The sequence below is a fragment of the Gymnogyps californianus genome, chromosome 4, assembly GCF_018139145.2.
Source record: "Gymnogyps californianus isolate 813 chromosome 4, ASM1813914v2, whole genome shotgun sequence".
Taxonomy (NCBI): Eukaryota; Metazoa; Chordata; class Aves; order Accipitriformes; family Cathartidae; genus Gymnogyps; species Gymnogyps californianus.
Genome location: NC_059474.1, coordinates 45,865,365 through 45,881,555, shown reverse-complemented (window position 1 = coordinate 45,881,555; position 16,191 = coordinate 45,865,365). Strand labels below are relative to the sequence as shown.

General features: G+C 34.5%; 1 protein-coding gene across 2 annotated transcripts in view; it reads right to left on the bottom strand.

Annotated features, from left to right (window-relative positions):
* FSTL5 (follistatin like 5) overlaps positions 1-16,191 on the bottom strand; it is a 438,275-nt gene that overhangs the window by 95,849 nt on the left and 326,235 nt on the right. For both annotated transcript variants that reach the window (XM_050895669.1, XM_050895670.1), the window contains one exon: positions 1,139-1,305. In XM_050895669.1, coding sequence (XP_050751626.1) covers positions 1,139-1,305 — 167 coding nt within the window. The remainder of the gene's footprint in view (positions 1-1,138; positions 1,306-16,191) is intronic.

Here is a 16,191-nt window from a genome sequence, read left to right as displayed (position 1 = left end):
TGGGCAAGACACTTTTGAACATCAGTCATATGATTAATACCAAACTAACAAAAGCAACAAGTATTTAACTGAGAACTTCTCAGAGGATGCTGGTTTTATCCTAAGCCTCTCAAGTGACTTAAAGCTACCATTCAAGGAAGATGGGCTTTGAAACTGTCCCTTATTTTACAAAGCACCACTGTGAGGAAGCTCAGTTTACAAACAGAACTAATGTAAAAACAACAAACAAAACAAAGGTGATGTGAGAGTACAATTGCCACCTTAGAAATAAAAGCATTCATAAGAAAATGAAATAAAAATAAACAAACTAGATATTTGATTGTGATGATATTCCACATATGTAACAGTTCCAGTGATTTCAGACTTAGTTGAGCCAGAGAGCAAGCACAACCCCTGATGTAATGGTTTATCCACATTTGTAATTTTGCTAATATAAAATGGCCAAAGAAAAGTAAGCATACCCACCAGCAAACAAAATACAGCTGAAAGCTTATTTATAGAGTTTTGTCAGAAGATGTAATTATGTTTTTCATTTTCTATTTTGCTCCATATTTTGAGGTCATGGCAAAGTTAGGTGGCAAATATTTGCCTTCCTAAAAAAAGATTTCTAAGTTATACTAATATTCACTGGTGATTCTTTGAGAAGTATCACATACACTGCTGAGTATTTGGAGGAACGAGCAAAACAACCAATTTTGTAGTAAAATACTTATTTTGGAAAAAATGCATTTTTATTGAATAATTACAAGAGAATATTATTAGGATCTGTTTGTACTAAGTCACTATGCATTTCTTCAAATGTTTGTTTCACAGATTTCTTTTTTCTTTTAGATGTTTGAAGACTGTATAATCCTGAATGTATAATGCTGATTGTATTTTGGGCTGCGATTTTGTCCTTATGTGCTTTTATTGCTATATTTATTATTTTAAATGATTGGTCTGTGAAACATGTTTTCTCTATACTTAACAAAAAGGGTTTGAATACACTGTAAAATAAAAACTCTGAGTTTGGCAGGCATATCATTTCCATTTCTTTTCTTTGAAACATCAGGAGTATGGAGCTTCTTACATATCACTTTTCTATTCTTTATGAAAAGTTTTGATAATAAGCTGTTAAATAGAGCTTTCTCTTACTTACATTGATATCTTCCAAATCTAAGCTATTCAGAACGACATTGTTCCTCTTCCAGATGATGGGAGGTCTCAGAGTTCCCTGGATCGCACAACTTAAGACAGCACTTTGTCCCACTGTTGCTGCAGTGGTGCTTAGTTTTTGATCTTCAGGCAGACTCAGCTGAACTACCTCTGCAAAAGATATATTGTTTGTAAGATTAATTAGCAGACAGTTTCATAAGGTTAATTAGCATGCAGGTTTTGTACACTGGTAATTTAAGGGTTTTAATTGGAATCAAAGCAAAAAGGACTTCCAACAACCACAGGAAGTTCAGAGTATTTCAAATAAAGGTCAGCATGACATTTCAATTAAATTGACTGACAAGTATCACCCTGTAAGAAGAGAAGCATTTAACATGAAAATGAATTTCAGAGGTAAGACTGTAATAAACATGACAGTGTACCCAAAGTCAGACACTGGACATTATTTGACAGTTAAGGCCAATGCAGCAGAGTAGTCAGCACCTTCATCTGAACTAAGATGGCAATAGTGCTAGAAGAGTCATTCATATGGGTTCATTTTCAGAAAAGAAAAATACAAACTGAGCTCAGAGTACGAAACATACAGCACTGAGACTGAAATGGACAACCAAGTGAATTCTGCATTCAGAATATAAAATTAAGGTACAAGATTTCTTTTCTGGTAAGCCAGTTTTTACAGGGCTTTTTCCTTGATATCAGTGAAAACATGGTTTCCAGATCAAACTGACAATAGTAATCTCTCCCATTTCAGTTTCAGAAGAATATGCATTAATCATAGTCCAAACACATTAGTTAATGTCATTTTTAAAAAAACAGTGTTAAAATAATTTCTACTACATTTCTCTGGTCAAACACAATTCCTTTTACAACTGCAGAAATTCAGAGCCAGAATAATAAATAGTTGTGTACTTGAATAAATCTCTCTAAATACAGAAAAAAAAGAGAAAAAGGGGGGGGCAGGGAAAGAAAAACTGAAAAAAACAGAGCACTTTATTGCATCAATTCCAAAACTGCTCTGTCTGCCAAGGAACAGAATCAACAACCAGGATGGACTATAGCACCTGGTAGAAGTACGGAGTACAATACTGTATAACAGTTAAAAACAAACCTGAAGTAAATGTAGTGCATCACCTGAAATGTTGTGAATTATCTCAGTCCACAAATATTTGCTGCTTATTTTTTGCATTTACTGTGCAACACAGTAGAAATTGCTGGTGTTGATAAGCTATTTCACAAGGCTTGCCAAGCCTTAGTATTACCTAGAATACCCCAATGTAAAATATGTGTAAAACAGTAAATTTAGAGGAGGCTGTTTCAAAAGTGTGTCATAGGTTTTTGTTTGGGGTTGGAGTGTGTGTGTGTGTTTTGGTTTTTCTTCAAGACAGACTAATTGCTAACACATTTAGAAGCAAAACCACCAAGAATACATGCAAACACACATGTTCTGCATGGATGCATGTGTATGAGAAAATTCAATCAATGAGACATTTGAGGAACACAAAACTGCTTTTTCACATTCATAGTTATTGTTTGAATCATGAAGAAAATTCAACATTGCTCTTGAAAAGTATCCGCCATTTCTAAAATTAACACCAGCGCAGCAAATTCAAACTCACTTAATATCTTGTGAGAGCAAAGACAGTTTATGGCATAGTATGTGAAACATCTGAAAAAAATGTGTGATTGCAATACAAAGTAAATTTTATAAGTTAAAAAAAAAAAGAAAATCCTAATGAAATTAAATATAGTGTGAACAAATATGCTGGTAAATACAGAGTGTGCAGCCTTTAAAGGAAAAGTATTTTTATATTTAATTTAAGGAAACCTTTGGCATACAATTTTGGAACAAATCTACTTGATGCAAAAACAAGTAAATAATATTAGTAGAGACGTACTCTCAACCCTTTCAACTTAACACTATGGAAAGTATATCTTCCCCTATTTTTGATTGCCTCTGGTATTTCACATTGCAAGAAAAATAATGCATTACTTCAGTAACTACCTTTGTACCATAACACAAACTACAACCAAAGTAACTGAACAAATTTCAACAAGAAAAAAATAAATTATGTAAGCATCCATGTTCATTTCAATTCAAGGGAAAAAAATTCTCACTTTTCAGCTTAAACAAAAGTTTATCATTATTCAAGTTTTCAAATAATCTTTTAAAAATTTAGACATGTGTAATGAGAGTCCAGACCTTGAAACTTCCTCTACTAATCCATAGACTAAACAGCTCTAATATCAATAGAAGGCCCCATCACTTCTATGTCCCACAACTCATTTAGACACTTACATAAAAAAAGAGTGATACACATTAATCTGATGACATTGTATACTCTTCCCTCTTGTGTTATTACCTATAGGTTAGAGGCTGAACAGCTGAGAATTGTCTTTTCACTTGTGGTATGCCTGATTAAACATAACCTATAAAATTCTACATTTGTAAGGATTTTGTCATATTAGACAAAAGAGCTATATAGGAATTAAAGATCATCCAAATAGCAATTTTTCCACTCAGCTGCTAAAGCATGAAAAATCTCTAGGTTTTTAATCTTTCATTTTTTAAGCAAACTACAAAAGGCATCGTGTATCTATTCTCTTTTCATTACCAAATTACTTTCATATAAAAGAGACATTAATCCTTCCAGTATAGCAAAGCAGCAACCTATAAGCAAGCTAAGATCCTTTATAGGTTCTTTGTAGCCTTCTAAAAACAATACTTTGTAATTAACACATTTTTTATTTTTTTTCCCCCCAAAATGCAAGCAGCAGAGAGGCATGTCAATATCTTCAGGAAAGAAAGCTTTGTTGTTCTATAATTGAATTCAATGGTTCAATTTTGTGCGATTAAAAATATTAATTTTATATTTAGACCAAAAAAAAAGCTGATTCTTTTCTTTTCCAGAAAGAATGTTCTATGACTCAAAACTCAAGTGATACTGCCCACCAGACATGCACAAATGAGATTGACTCTTTTTTTTCTAACCAGACGCATTATCTGACATAATTTGTTACACTAAGGAAAAGAAAATTTATTAAGTTGAATATTGTGCTATTTACTGTAGTTTTTAAAATTTACTGCATCATCAGAAGCATTTCAGCTCCTATGTTATAGGAGATGGTTCTTCAGTGACACTATCATGCAGACTTCCTGAGACATACCTGCATGGCTACTGAATGACTCTCAACTTCTGGTAGACAACTGATAGTTAAAATATTTTTCTTCTTTATTGAATTCACTATGCAAAGATCTCAAAAGGCAGATAAATATTCTGATACTCCATTTATAAAGGGGTAATTATCTGTTTCTAAAGTCACTATTTTATTTAGGAAAGTCACGAAGTAACGATCATGAAATCAGCTTGTGCTATAGGGCCCGCTATGAAAAATGCTAACCTTCACATGATAAACTGAGATAGCCCATTTAAATTCCACAAGAATTCAAAGTCTTTTTTCAATTAACTCCAGTATTACTATGGATGCCTGTATACAGAAGGCCAGTAACTATTATAGACATGTAATAATTTTTAGAGTGCAACACTAGAAAAGGGAACATCTATCAGGTGTAAAACTTAACATTTGCTACCTTAGCAAAGATGGTATTCTGAAATCAAAATAGAGACAGACATTACTGTATTTTTTTGTTGATGTTAACAGTTAATCTGATTTTTATTTTTTTTAAACTGCCACATTTTTAATAGTAATGATAGCCTTGCCATACATAATAATAATGATAATAATAATGATGTAAGATGATAACACCAATTTTGCTAGAGAACTCCCTAAGAATTATTTAAATAACTCTCAATCTTCAATACAATATTTTTATATTCCATTTACAACCTCTGTCACACACCTATATTGTAATAAAACAGCTGAATGCAAGACTTTGTAAAATTAAGAAACAGTTGTCCTGCCTGGAACTGGTCAATGCACTGATGTTACATATTTCTTAAAAGTTGTCCTGGTTTTGGCTGGGATAGAGCTTGTTTTCTTCTTAGTAGCTGGTACAGTGCTGTGTTTTGGATTTAGTGTTGATTTAGAATAATGTTGATAACACACTGATGTTTTAGCTGTTGCTAAGTAGCGCTTATCTCAAGCCAAGGATTTTTCAGTTTCCCATGCTCTGCCAGCAAGCAGGTGTGCAAGAAGCTGGGAGGGAGCATAGCCGGGGCAGCTGACCTGAACTAGCCAAAGGGGTATTCCATACCATGGAACGTCATGCCCAGTATAGAAACAGGGGGGAGTGGCCAGGAGGGGCAGATCGCTGTTCGGGCATTGGTCAGCGGGTGGTGAGCAATTGCATTGTGCATCGCTTGTCTTTTCTTGGGTGTTATTTCCTCTTTTTGGTTATATTCCTTTTCATTCAATTATTATTATTATATTATTATTATTATTAGTTAGTAGTGTATTTTATTTTACTTTAGTTATTAAACTGTTCTTATCTCAACCCCTGAGTTTTACTTTTTTTTTTTTCCTCTCCTCCTCCCCACCCCACTAGGAGCGGGGAGGGGGAGGTAGCTGCATGATGCTTAGTTGCTGGCTGGGGTTAAACCATGACAAAAGTTATTAAAAAAACCCCACTCTAATAAATGTACTAGAATCACTGCTTTCCCTCAAAATACTGAATAACATTTAAGTAAAAAACCTCAATATATGCACAATTATGTATATTTTAAATGATTATTTAATAGGAAAAATATTATATATAAATTATATTCTAACTTTAATTTACAAAGATAAAACTATTGCATATATTTTCTCCTAAAATATACGCAAAAAAAAAAATATCCTAAAAAAAAGAACCACCCAACCCAAAAAGCCCTAAGCCTACAGAGCAGTTCCTGAAGCAGAGCTCTTTGACAGGTAACTCCCTGAAAATCCCTGTTCATGAACTGTCTGCAGCCAGGGTGGAATAGGCAAACACCGGTGTGGGGGGAAGGGTGCGGTGTGGGCAAAGCATTCTCAGGTGCACAGGGCAGCACCTCTGTCAGAGCCCAGGCTCCATGTCATTCCTTTGGAAACACAAGAGATAGGCCCAGGAACTAAATGATGTATTTACCATCTCTTCTTTCCCCCCTGAAAGAAATAACCCTTCTTCTGAGAGCAAATACTTTTTTGCCAGAGACTGAAGCCATGGCACTGGGAGATACCACTTGCTAGGATGACTCCTAGCTTTCTCTCCATATTGCCCTTGTAGAGCAATGATAATTCTTTGAAGTTTAGTCTCAAACATTTTGATTATTTAATTTTAAATGAAAAAGCAGAGTAAAGGTTTAGAAAAATTGGAAGTGAAATTAATTCAGTTTACTAATACCAACACCAAGAAAAACATAAATTAGGATATTGTTGGTTACAGAGCAGTAATATTATATGTAAGTAGCCAGTAGATTTTACCCCTTTATAGCTTGCTGTTATCAGAAGCGTGAATGCTCTACTATGGTACACTGTACTAATGAGTTTGTTTGTAACTCCTCCAGATGCAATATCAGTCTGACACGCATCCCTGGTTCTTAACTACAAAAAGTCACTGGATACGTTCTTTCAGATAAAGGGGAGAAAGGCAAACAAAAAAATGAAAAAAACCCATTTAAGTAAAAGCTAGAGGTATAGTTAGGAGATATGAACAATAGAATAGGTAAAAATATCTGGTTGGAAGAAACATAAAAAGAGGTGATTATAAAAGAGGACAAAAGTGGTGAAACCAGAGTAAGTGTTAATTACTGGGAAGACATTTTAAAACATTAACACTGACCAGGAAAAAAGAACTCTTACTGAAGGGGCTCAAAAATACCCAAGATTAAAAAAACCCTAATGGTTTAAATATAAGACACTCCTGCGTTGGTTGAGGAAAGTGTGTTACATGGTTGAAAGGGTTTGACAAATCTCCTGGCTGCTACAGCCATTCTGCATACTCCCCTCCCCTTCATTCTGCTTAATGGTACCAAGTCAAGTTCTTGTGGTTCTGCCATCATGTTTTTCATTACTGAAGTTTTCACTGTATTTGATCCAGCTTGAATTCATCCTTCTTGAAAACACATGAAATTAAACTGTACGCAATATTTTGAATGAAAAAAGTGCAATGTATCAACTAATCCATATCTTTTCCTGAAAAACTTCAGTCAATACGTCTGTAGAACGCAACTACTACATACATCATTGTTACTTTTGTTTTTAAGCTTAAAGTATTTGTCCATCTCATCATGTCCCATAGACAGGAATTCTTGAAAGGTATAGACAATGCATTCAAATAGCTTTCCATAAATAGCTTACAACCTAAAATACATGGAGACGTACAAAGTGAGTGTGTTCACTCATAAAGCTTTTAGCTCTACATGCAGCTCACCTTAGGAGAATTTTTAAAATTTATTGACCAATACAAGTGAAAGCAGCTAAGCATAAATAATTCTGAGGAAGGTATTAAAATACTGTAAATGATGATCAATTAGACTAGAGTGTAAGGGCTTAAATTTTCTTAGTTTGCCCAATATTTAGTAATTAAACTGTGAAAGGCAGGGAAAAGGAGTTTTCAAAGCTGACATTTTGCAAAAATATCCCAACAGCAATAGGGATCAATCAATAATGGAACATTACTTTAAGTATTATTTGTTCAAGAGTAATGCATCTTGAGTTATCATTCTTTGTATAAGTTAAGCTATATCAATATTCTTGTAAGCCAACAGATAAAATGACATCACTATTTTTAAACCATAGCTGGAGGGGTAGGGTAGTGCTAGGGAAAAAAAAATAGTGATAGCTGTGCAGTGCTTTGATCAACTTTTCTGATTTTATCTTAAGTACAATGGACTGAGGCACATCACATGGAACATTTTGATGCTCTAAAATGAGCATATTTATAAAAAGAGTTGTTACACTTGGATTTATTTGAGTTTTCTGAAGGAGTTAACGAATAGGTCGTAAAAGTTGGGCTATTACAGTTCTCTCCCTATACATGAAAAAAATTTTATCTCCAACTCCTTTGATGGCCCAAAACAGTCTGTAGGGGATGGTACACAATCATAAAACTCATGTGTGATCTTAAAATACCAAATCAGGCTACTAGGAGAAGAAACACTGAAGCTTGTGAAATTTCTTGAGATTAAGTGGTTCCTTACTGTATCTTATGACCAGTAAAGAAAAGCCACAATATCACTCTGAATAAAAGTTTTTGAAAGCTAAAAAACTATGAGAAAATGTTAAATTGGGACTTTGTATATTACTTTATAATTGATTATCTATTAAAGGGAGGAAGATCTCATGCAACTGTAGACTGTTTCAGTTAATTTAATTCCATTAACAAATGTACAATTTGAACCTTCTCATATACTTACATAAGTTGTGTGTATTTATTCATAGCAGCCACAAAACACTCTTCTGAGTCTAAACTAATGAACATTATGCAGACTGGTACCCACTATCTGAAACGAAGACCACATTAAGCCTGTATTTATTTTGTTTGCTTATTTCAAACCTAATTTAAAAGCAACCACCTTTTAAAATCAAACAAAGAAGCCTTTTGTCTATGGACTACAGTAAGCTCTGTAGTTAATGGATAGCATTACTTGGTGGCTTGAAATAGCTGAAATGCAGCTAGGTAATGTGCCTTTTCCTCTTCCGGCACTGATCCCACATTCCTCAAAATGACATAACAAAAGCTTTTTCATCAGCGTCATTTTGCTGTTCTTTTACAGCAATTTTAAAATCAGCACACATCACCATTAGCATGACTAATTTTGTCATTTTCTGCTGTATCTTCTGCTTTGAATTTGTTATAAACATATTATTCGCATATTTAGTAGAATGTTTCAGTACGAGAAGTAACAGAACATGGTTCATGAGTGGCTGTTCTCCAGGGTCTTAGGCCAGCAAAGGAGTTTTTCTGTTCTCATAATCCATTTAACAGCACACACAAGAAAAAAAAAAGCATAAATAACTTTTTCACAACTCCTTAATGTTTTAGCTGCAGAGCTTGGATTAAAATTCAGGAGATCTTATTTCCAGCCTTATGGCCAGCATAGCAGAGGATTCTACTTTTATATTATGGCAATATGGTTGTTATTCAAAACCAAAAGCTCTTAACAGACTTACCATTATAATTAACATTTATTCATCTTTCATCTTTGCTGACAAGAGACTTGAAAATCATTTTTTATTGACAATTATATTGTAATAGCTCATGTTTTTAGGACGTCCTGTACAAACCAATTCCATAAAGAAAATTAACAGAAACGATGAAAGAGAACACAATCCTGTCTGCATTTATTTATAATACTAGTCAATGAGATTTAATGGAGAGTGATTGATAGGTCATGCTAGGAAACATTTATTTCATGGAAGAACTTAGATCTTCTCTGAAAGACAAATATGAAGCAAAAAACCTGTAGTTTCTATTTCCTCTTACAAATATAGAATGCAGTATTCTTTATTCAAACACCTAGAAACATTAAGAATACTTTGGGGTTTAAAAATCAGGATAAAGTAGAATATGTCAGCTGACCTCTTGCTTTAGTGAATTTAGCATCAAATTCTTTTATTATTGAAACAGCTTTCATCTTCTGATTTTGTTAGGACCAAAAATGACCACATAAGCAAATTTTTTTAAAAAAACTTTAAAAAAAATCGGCTGAAGTAAAAGGACTAAATAAAATATAGATGATTATATCTTACAAAAGTTTATCAATGTATGCACTAATGAAGTGTTTACCATTGAAGCAAAGTCTATATTTTTAATGGTTCTTTGAAGTAGTAAGAATGAATGTAGACTGTGAGAAGTAGCTCGAGGACTTTATGAGACTGAGAACTAGAACAATAAAATGGTAGGTAAATTCAATGGGGGGGGGAAGTATTATACAACAGCAAAAGCAATCCTTCAAATCTAGATCAATTGGCTGTAAGTTGACTTGGCAGGAGAGAGACAGTGGAGTCATGATAAGTAGTTTTATCAACTCTGTCCTCTTTAGCTGAGAAAAATTTAAATCAAAGACTAGGAATTCTTAGGAAAGGAACTAAAAGCAAACAGAAAAACCATAATTTTGCTCCATGGTTTGTCCACATGAATACCATATGTAGCTCTGCAAAGTAGATAAAAACTCAGAGGAAAAGCAAGCATGATAAGGGTATAGAGCAGTTAAAATATGAAAAAATATCAAATAGGCTTGGATTTTTCTTTACAAAACAGATGACGTAGAGGGCTTTGACAGGAGTCTATAAAATCATAGCTGTCATGGAAAAGCTGGAAAAGGTATTGGTGGCTTATTGTTTCTTCTAAGACTAGAAAGCCATCAAAATAAGCAAGTGGGAGGCCAGGTTCAAAATGAAGGACAGTAGTTTTCATGCTTGAAGTGATAGATCTGAAAAAACTCTTTTCTAAAGGATATTGCGGATTCCAGAAGCTTACCTGTGCAGGAAGAGATCGCACCAGCACTTGGGAGAGTATGAACAAAGTATAATGATGTTATTCTTACACTTCTCTAGATATTAACTTAACTCCATGGTTGAGAGAAAGTATTGGACTAGCTGGACCTGGGACCATGTCCTAGTTTCGGCTGGGATAGAGTTAATTTTCTTCTTAGTAGCTGGTACAGTGCTGTGTTTTGGATTTAGTGTTGATTTAGAATAATGTTGATAACACACTGATGTTTTAGCTGTTGCTAAGTAGCGCTTATCTCAAGCCAAGGATTTTTTTCAGTTTCCCATGCTCTGCCAGCAAGCAGGTGTGCAAGAAGCTGGGAGGGAGCAGAGCCGGGGCAGCTGACCTGAACTAGCCAAAGGGGTATTCCATACCATGGAACGTCATGCCCAGTATAGAAACAGGGGGGAGCTGGCTGGGAGGAGGGGATCACTGCTTGGGCATCGGTCAGCGGGTGGTGAGCAACTGCATTGTGCATCACTTGTCTTTTCTTGGGTGTTATTTCTTTTTTTTTTGTTACATTCCTTTTCATTACAATTATATTATTATTATTATTCTTAGTTAGTAGTGTATTTTTTATTTTACTTTAGTTATTAAACTGTTCTTATCTCAACCCACAAGTTTTACTTTTTTCCTTTCCTCCTCCCACCCCACTGGGTGGCATGCTGCTTTATTTTACATAGAATTCACCCAGCGAATGTGATTTCTAAGTTTTCTTTACAGTGTTTACATGCTCTATTTGTAACTAAGCAAAACATATTTTAAGGTATTTTAACAGTTTTAATGAAAAAAGTAATTTAACTGTAATGCACCTGAATTAATGAACAGTGGGTACTACCTCCCAAAAATCATTTTACTCAGTAGGTGCATTGACCCTTCTGATATTTTTAATTGCTTTTAATAGGATTATTTCTGAACGTCAAAGAATCTTTTCTGCATTGCTTAAATATTACAAATGCTTGTTTTAACTATGTTTTTTTTAAATGTGAATGATGGCAACCATTATGAAAATCAGCGATAATAACTTTTTGCTAATTTCTAATTCACAAACTGATAAAACTAAAACAAAACTTCAAAGCTCATTATACATGTGTTTTAAATTTCATTCTTACTTTAATTAAATTAATTTCACTTGCTATGTCCATTGAATCAAACTCCTCCTCAGGACCTTATGTTTCTCACAAATCTGCACAGCCTAAAGCACTCAACAGGACTCAAGTTATAAATGAGTGCAACATGGACTACAACGATTCACTTAAGTCTTTATAAAAATCCATAAAACATATACTTTCACTTGCTCTGCAGGGCACTAGGATCATTAAAAAATAGTTCAGAAGCATTGTTCAGGGAAATATGAGGAGCTGTTGATTCTTTAAGACTCCCTTGTCATCGTATAGAGAAACACAGAATGTTTCTGTGCAGCTGTGGGCTGCACCTCATTTAATACATCACACAAGATCAAGAATTGCCAGAAGTGCAGTATTAGCAGCATCGGCTGACAACCCAAATATATTCATCGGGTTTCTCAGGTGACCACTCTACCATGGTTACTTTGTATCAACATCTGAACCAGATCAGACAGTTGGAGAATTGCTTTATGGACAGGAAATACATGAAATAAGAAACTTGTAAAGATATACCTTTCAAATCTGGCTAAAGCCACTTTGGAAAACATAAACAAATCCATATGTATTAGGTTTTGCCTAATATTCTTGTATCAGTACTACAGGAATACTAGGTAAACCTGAGCATGTTTTGAAAAGTGTCATTACTGCTTATGGTAAGGATATTTACAATAGTGCAGATAAAGGGTTCACCCTACAGATTGGCTTGTTATGAGAATCCTTTGAGGTTCCAGGGGCCATTCAATTCTTATGAGAACTTTTTCAGCCTAGAGGAAAACACAGGCCAAGAAAGTCAACTCACGATCTATATGGCTTCAAAGTCTTCTGTTGCAGGGGAAATCAGTAATCTACTCCCATAACATCGACAGCCTGTTTCTCATAGATTATTTATTAGGGATAAGCAAAACAATCCAAACTTTGCATATCCTGACTGACAGACCAGTTCTTTTTCCTTACAAAGAAGAATGGAATTCCAGCTTTTATGAATTTACATCTCTTGAAGAGACAGTAAAGGAGCTGGTAAATAAGAAATCTCTCTTCCTCCTGTTTCTACTATCATCTCACCAGACTGAAACTGCCTGCCCTACCTTAACGTATCCTCTCAATATGTTCTGTAACTGGTTTTATGCATCATTCAATGAATCCTAAGGGAAATTTCAAAGTTATTGTGATGGGTTAAAATTTGATTTGATGCATGTTACTGGAATTGCTGATCTGAAAGTAGTCAGATATGGTATCTTAGGTTTATGTGTATATATAAACTTGCAACTTTTATAAACTCAATATTCAAAGTTATACAACAATATATTTCTAGCCAATAAAGTTGTAACAAAAGTTGAAGTATGTTTAGAAGATAATCTCAGAGTAAATGAAACACTGATTTCCTAATAACCTATTGCCATTTTTAGACTTCAATCCCAATTTAAAGACTACACTTAAGATTACTAAGATATAATTAAAACAGTTGTACACTAAAAATATTTCCAAAAGCAACAGAAACCACAGCAGCCCAGAAAATATGATAAACCCGCTCACCTAGAATGCTACATCACTGTTTAAGAAAATATGCCAAATGACCTATTCTAATCATACCTGTCTTGACATGTGATGATATGACACCCACAGCTAAGACACGTGTCCAGTCATTTGCATGGACACACGTATTCACTGTGCATCCACAGCATTGCAACAATTTCCGGTGACATTTTCTTAAACAGAGCTGTTCTTGCAGCGGTAGTTACTTTTTTAAAATCCACAAAAAATGTCTTTTTTTGTTTTAAGATAAGAGGACAGCATACGCTAAAAGTGGCCTGGGCAAAAATAAAGCAGAAATGAGAATCTAGCAGATCGTTGAGCTATATTAACATATGTACCTCAAATGAGATACATTATAATTTCAAAAAAAACCTCATGGACTCGAAACTAATTTTCTCATTTAGTGTGAAACATTTAACACTTTACACTTGTATCCATTGTAAATTCAGCAGAGAATAAGTGGGTTTTGTTCGGAATATGGCGAATACGATGACTCTCCACAACAGCACTGACATTGTGGTAAAAAAATACTGCCTGTGCTTCAGTTTTAGATGTTTTCTTTTAAAAAAGAAAAATAGTTCTTGTTATGCTAGTATATTGTTAATAACAACTGTTGCAGAATTGGACTGAAATGTGCAGGTTTTTAAAATTAATAATAGCAGGAAACAAGATTACCAAATATTGATGTAACATTGATGGGATGTTAAATTTAGTCTCAGAACTTTTTGTGGAATCTATGTTTAGTTTTCTAAAGTTAATATTTTTAGATGCACATAATTAAACTTCAAATCTTCCAAAATTGCAGTGATGAGTCTTTGCAACGGTAGTGAGAAAGGTATTTAAGAAAGATGTATAAAAGAGCCAAAAACCACAGATGGAAAAGGAAAAAAAAAAAGGCATATAAAACCAGATACTAACAGAAAAATTCTGGAGGTTACTTAGGTTGAATGAAATTTTCTGTGTCACTATTATTTACATTCATTTTTAGCTGTGCTTACGCATTCAAGAAGGGAGAAAAATAAATATAATAACATGATCTATCCTGTTTCTTCTGGGGAGAGGAGTTGTTCATCTTTGCCAAATGTAATGCACAATTCCCAAAACAACTAATTTTCCTTATAACATCACTTTAACTTCAACTTCGTTATGCACATCGCCAAGTCTCTGAACAGGTTCAATTTGATACTTCTATGCATCCTGCCTACTTCTATGCATTTCACCAACCCCTTCATGACATGTTTCTGTGCACTGGAAATTATGTACACCAGGAATATGTATTTTAAAATATATTTTGAGGATTTTTTTGTAGATTCTGGAAATGCTGACTATAGTGAGTGAACCTATAGAAGAAATGTAAAGAAAGATACGTTTGCTTTCTACAGTGACTGTAAATATATTCTTACTTCATTAGACTTATTAAAAAAACAGAGAAAGGTACCTGGAGCCCTAAGCTGAGGATGCCATGGATCTGCATCATGGGCATATATGTGATTGCACAGATATCACTGTCTTCAAATTATGATTATATTTAATTAGTAGGGCAGAAAATGTTCAAGTGAAAGTCTTTGTTTTGCTTGTTTTCTTACTTATGCTTCTTCAGTTAAATATCAGTGTGGTTTTGTTTGTTTCCAAAGCAGAATTATCAACAACAATGCATTTCTTCATTTGAGTTTTGGGTTAATTACAAATTTAGTAGCTGACTTTTCAGTTTTGGAATGATGTAGACAGAAACAAGTAGTACGAAGGGATCATTCTGCTGAAGAGAACATTGAATGTTCCTCTGCTGCACCAGAATCTGTAATGAGCAGCAACAACTTCAGAGAAGAGCAAGGAAGCAATGTGATGGGGCCAGATCAAGCTACAAACTCCCACAACAGGGCTGTACTTGCAGCTGTGAGCAGCCTAAGCAATGCTTTTGAATAGCCCAACTAAAGTGGAATTTGTCAAGGTAGATAAAACTCTTAAAACCAGGATACTTTTCCCCAGGGAAACGCTTTGAAAAATACTTATAATTTGACACAATCTGTTCCACTCAAAAGACGAAAAGATGGCTTTTCAATAATACCTTCAAAAAGCATCTCTCCTCAGGAAAAAAAAAAAGAATATATGAAAATGATACTTCACAGAAAGCAAACAAGGAGGTTGACATCCAACAACCTCAGTGTTCATTTGCAAATCAATAATCACTCTAAAAAATATCTATTCAAATTGTACATATACAGAACCTTAAACAAGATTGTTATATTTAAAAGCAGTATTTTGGCAGCTTCTCTGGTTTACTTCCATTTAAAAACTGTTAATAAATCTTTGCTTTTTCTTCTAGTTGCTTTCCCAGCTACACAGAGGCTCAGATGCATTTAGAATAGGCTCCACTTTTTTCCTTCCTTCTGCCCACTCTCTTTCCTTTCATCTCTTCTTATTCTCATCTCCTTTTATTTCTCCCCAGCACTTCTTCCCTTTTTATTTCTCTGCCTCACTACTCACACCCACTGATCCTATTAATTCTACTTGTCCTTTCTTAAATATATTCAGATATACTATTTATGTAATAATTCTAGATATTGAACTGAGCGTCAGCCAGTTTCTTTTAGATCTGGAATTCACGTATTTGGATTTATCACTGGGGGGGGGGGGGGGCGCGGGTAGGGGAGTTCATGGTTACATCTGCCTTGTGGCTTGGGGGCACAACTTAGTGTGCTCACAAGTCAGAGTCTGTAGGAATGCACCTTTGCCACTTCCTGCCTGAATTTTGGGCAAGATGCACCTGTTGCCACACGCACATGTCCTCATGTATGGGAAGAAGGGAGCTGTAATATTCCAGTAAGTTATGCTAGTCTGGACAACAGGGAGATCATGACAGTAAGTGCTTTATTTTACATCCAATATCTTATCTCAGATATTTTATTCACATTTAGATCTTATTCTGAACAATAGTACATCCTTTAGAAGATGGTACCAGACTAC